The sequence below is a fragment of the Sinocyclocheilus grahami genome, unplaced genomic scaffold (genome assembly GCF_001515645.1).
Source record: "Sinocyclocheilus grahami isolate Dianchi unplaced genomic scaffold, SAMN03320097.WGS_v1.1 scaffold151.1, whole genome shotgun sequence".
In the NCBI taxonomy this organism is placed as follows: domain Eukaryota; kingdom Metazoa; phylum Chordata; class Actinopteri; order Cypriniformes; family Cyprinidae; genus Sinocyclocheilus; species Sinocyclocheilus grahami.
Genome location: NW_015505330.1, coordinates 238,218 through 243,118, shown reverse-complemented (window position 1 = coordinate 243,118; position 4,901 = coordinate 238,218). Strand labels below are relative to the sequence as shown.

The 4,901-nt window shown below is 38.9% G+C and overlaps 1 protein-coding gene across 1 annotated transcript in view; it reads right to left on the bottom strand.

The window, feature by feature from the left end:
- The window catches only part of LOC107592202 (tetraspanin-12-like), a 20,360-nt gene extending 16,136 nt beyond the window's left edge, over positions 1-4,224 (bottom strand). Inside the window, exons 1-3 of the mRNA XM_016281607.1 lie at positions 3,789-4,224; positions 3,287-3,418; positions 842-924 (exon numbers count right to left, since the gene is read on the bottom strand). Of these exons, the coding sequence (XP_016137093.1) occupies positions 842-924; positions 3,287-3,352 (149 nt within the window). The 5' untranslated portion in view covers positions 3,353-3,418; positions 3,789-4,224. The remainder of the gene's footprint in view (positions 1-841; positions 925-3,286; positions 3,419-3,788) is intronic.
- Positions 4,225-4,901: the final 677 nt, after the last annotated feature.

Sequence of the window (4,901 nt, the reverse complement as noted above, 5' to 3'; positions counted from 1 at the left end):
TGTATGAATTAATGAATATATGTTAATAATGTATAAATAAATATATGTATAAGTTATTAATATTAAAATTATATATATATATATATATAAAATAAAAAATATATAATAAAACTATCATATAATATATTTTTATTATATTTCTAATGTAAAAAATTATAATTGCTGCCAAGCTTAACTTAGACTGAATATTTCTAAATATCTAATTAAGGATCACACATATCTGTATAAATCTGAAATGTTCTACTCTAGTTGGTATCCTGTTATGTTATGATATCCTATTTTACAGTCATGGAAGAAGGGCTGATTCAGCATGTTACTGCAGTGCAACTTTGGAAACCTATTCATTGTGTACAATCAGATTTTAACACAATTTTCTCTCTGTTGATCCCCATTCCTGTCTTGATGTGAGCCACAGAGGACTCAGTCACGACTTGAATTATAATACACACCTTGGTGATAAATTGCTTTTTGTCAACACTAATTAGATATCACTCGCCTCCAGGATAATATTGATACTTTTGGGATTTTTCTTCCAGTTTTGCAGAGTTTTCCTTTAATGCTTGAAAGGATTTGGGGGGGAAAACTCTACACAATTACAAAGCATACACAAATGAATGGTTCTCAACCCAGGCCCTGTCTCAACTGGCGACTTAATGTATTTATCTGATTTCTTCCCCAGAACTGCACACCTCATTCATGCTTGTAATTACTTCATAAGCTCAAGGCAATTTGATCCAGACTGGTTGAAAAGTGGGAAAACAGTAAATTAGACCTTTACATGGACCGTTGCCCCGAATGAAAGGATTTTACGGCTCACACCTGTCCGTCCGCTATCACTCACCTGGTGTCAGCGGTTAAGGTGAACACGTTGTTCAGGTGATCCCTGAGGCAGGCGGACACTCCCAGCACACACAGGGCCATAAGCTTGGGGGGGGGGAAGAGACGAAAACTTGAAGGTACTTGAACCACGATTAAACATGGATATCCTTATTTTTGACAAAGATAATACAAGCAAGAAAACATTTTCCAAAAACATTCTCCCCCAAAAAGTTTTGATTTTTGTTTTAATATTTGTTTCAAGATTTAATCTATTATATATTTTATTGTTAACACTTTACAATAAGGTCTATTAGGTAATGTTAATGCATTAACAGTTAGCAATACCTTTGTTACAATATTGTTATTTATACTTTAACTTTTACTTAATACTTTTTTTTGTAATTTATATACAGTGGGGCAAAAAAGTATTTAGTCAGCCACCAATTGTGCAAGTTCTCCCACTTAAAAAGATGAGAGAGGCCTGTAATTTTCATCATAGGTAAACCTCAACTATGAGAGACAAAATGAGAAAAAAAATCCAGAAAATCACATTGAAGGATTTTTAAAGAATTAATTGGTAAATTCCTCGGTAAAATAAGTATTTGGTCACCTACAAACAAGCAAGATTTCTGGCTCTCACAGACCTGTAACTTCTTCTTTAAGAGGCTCCTCTGTCCTCCACTCGTTACCTGTATTAATGGCATCTGTTTGAACTCGTTATCAGTATAAAAGACACCTGTCCACAACCTCAAACAGTCACACTCCAAACTCCACCATGGCCAAGACCAAAGAGCTGTCAAAGGACACCAGAAACAAAATTGTAGACCAGGCTCTCACGTTTAATCAATTAGCTACTACGGCTCTGAGAGCAGTAGGTCAACACGCTACCGACTTCAACAGCAAACGTAGACCTTTGGAGTCTCACGTAGACTGCAGTTGGCGTGCAACATCCCAGACTTGTCAGGCACTGAGAGAGCCACCTGGAAGCACCAAGTTCCCGTGAGTGGGTGGTGCAGTCGGGTCAGGCTGAGAGTGTGAAACCTTGAGCCCGGCATCGGAAGAACACATGGTGCATGGGAGGATGCATGCAACACCTCTGCTTATAAACCACATGTCCACAGGAGGCCTGGCACCACCGTTTCAAGCTTTATACCTCTGCAGGCGGTGGCAAAACAGCCATAGAACCAGTCTGGGCTTGTCCCTTTCTGAAAAACACTATATGACCATAGAAAATCTTTGGAGGGAGTTGAAAATCCGTGTTGCCCAGCGACAGCCCCAAAACATTACTGCTCTAGAGGAGATCTGCATGGAGGAATGGGCCAAAATACCAGCAACAGTGTGTGAAAACCTTGTGAAGACTTACAGAAAACGTTTGACCTCTGTCATTGCCAACAAAGGGTATATAACAAAGTATTGAGATGAAATTTTGTAATTGACCAAATACTTATTTTCCACCATAATTTGCAAATAAATTCTTTAAAAATCCTACAATGTGATTTTCTGGATTTTTTTTTCTCATTTTGTCTCTCATAGTTGAGGTATAACTATGATGAATATGACAGGCCTCTCTCATCTTTTTAAGTGGGAGAACTTGCACAATTGGTGGCTGACTAAATACTTTTTTTCCCCACTGTATATATATATATATATATTACAACTTTTGATTTTATAATGTATTAATAAATGCTGGAATTAAAATATGAGTTCAATAAAGTATTTTTAATTGTTAACTGGTTTTAATTGTTTCTGGCTGCCAAATATTAGACTTCATACAGCCACTAAAAATCCCATTTGGACCACATGGTAAAAATTGGCATCCTTTGCTTACAGATGTCATTTGGTTTGATTGCGTAATGCTTTAAAATGCATGCATTTTAGTTGTGGCTTAGTCTTTGGAGACTTTAGACAAAAAAGGTACATAACTGGAGTCATATGTAGCCTACCTTTTCGAATTTGTAGTTGTAAATAAATTACAAAGATGTACCTTTTAGCTTTTGTATATTAGGATATTGCCCCAGTGACAGCTTTGTACAGCATTTTTTTTTTCCTGAGTGTATTAGAAAACAAGCAAGCATTGCATGGATCTGTATTTGTGTACTTGGTTGGCTTGGAAACCTATTTAGGTACTGTGCTATGTTTGACATGCTGCAATATTACTGGCATGAGTTTAGTTTGCCCTACGCAGGCATTCTTGGTCTAAAAACACACCCTGGTGCTTATCACATTTAATTCCCTAAAAATAGCGCCCGGCAGAATGTGAGCTGTGCGCCATTCGAGCATAGCTGGGAGACAGGCTGTCCTCTACATAAAGATAACATAGGATGGGGAGGGAGGGAACACAGATTGCGCGTGTGTCGGAGAGTGAGTGTCTGTTGCGCGTCTTGGAGAGCGCAGAGCGCACAGCAGCACCGAGCCATGTAACGTGAGCGCTCGCCCAGCCACCTGCTCCGACTTGGACTCGTCTTACCCAGAAGAGAAAGTTGAGCGCGTAGAGCAGACAGCGCAGACACTTCACCGAATCCTCCCGGGCCATTCTGAGCGCACCAACTGCTCGCCAAAAGACCTCATTTTAACTTCTGCCACCACGGCACCATAACCGCTGAGGAGAAAAGTCAGTTCGAAAATTGCGTAAAGCATTTAACAATCGTACAGCTTGCTTGAGATGTCATGTGGAACACATCACTGCTGCAGAAACCAGTCTAAAGGGGTTGCTGGTCTTAATTGGTCTTCCACCCCAGACTGAACTAAAGTGGTTTTGCACACTCAGCTTTAAACTATAGCTAAAAATCAGCTTAAACCATTTAAGACCAGCTGGCTAGGCTGGTAGACCACCTTTGACCACAGAAGAACATCTGAAGACCAGCTTTACCAGGCTGGAGACCAGCTAAGTGCATGTTAAGACCATCTGAAGACCAGTTTGGCCATTAGGCTGGTTTAAGATGTTTTTACAGAGATTTTTGAAATCATACCATGTCATAAGTCCTTGTGCGCGTTCAGCTCGCATCCAGAATGTATTGAAATGGTGTTATAAATATCCGTGGGATGTTTAGGAAGCAGCATGTGGTTTTAAAAAGAGCAAGCTGCAGCTTTCTCCTCTCCGACGGCTATTAAATTCACTTTGACACTTTTCACACCAAAAAAAATCCCTGCAGTATCCAAAAAAGACAAAGAAAAACGCTCAAGGGAAGGCACTACACAGACGATCCCTTTATATTTTGTCCAGCATGAAGTTGCAGGAAACTCCTCAAACTTAGTTGCGCCTGCAATGAAAAATCATACTTGTATTCCTAACGGAGCTGCGCGCAACAGCCGGGCGTTTTCGCTGCGATCCATTCAATGCCACTGTCATTCCAGGCGTTATATACTCCAGTCAGGGCCAGCTGTGTGCACCTCGCCTTTCCACAAGTGTTGTGTTTAATTTGTGCTTGTAAGAGACTTTCACTCCAAACGCGCGAGTGTCATCCGGAGCAGCGGTGCCTCCGGGTCCTAAAGGCAAACTCGGGGTCGTCAAAGCCATCCCGATTATGGCAAGCCTTTTTAACATTTATTCACATATAGACCAACTTGTGTCTATATGGAAGCTAATTTACGCAGCTGAATAAAGAAAGAAAGAAGTAAGTTAATTCCAACTTTTTATCTCACAATTCGGACTTTTTCGAAATATTACAATTGTTTATATCCCACAAGTCAAACTTTAATCTCACAGTTCTGAAATATAAACTCAGAAATGCAAAAAAGAATTGTGATATAAAAAGTTACAATTATCTTTATTTTTGTGTATTTTCGCCATTGAATTCTATATGAATCTATGGTTCAGATGCCAACTATTCACTTCAGAATAGTGAACATTTTAATTGTTGCTACTAGTTTTATTGGTAACTATTCAACAGGTATATGCTTAATTTCATTAACATACAAATGTTAAACACTAGTATTTCTTTTCTAGCTGCTATAACAATATTGAGAAAGACTGTCACATTCTGCTATTATCTGGGAATGTGTTGATGAATATTACTATGCTGCAGCTATACTGGTACTAATTTATATCAGAGTGTCCATGTAAATATTAATTTACAAAAGCA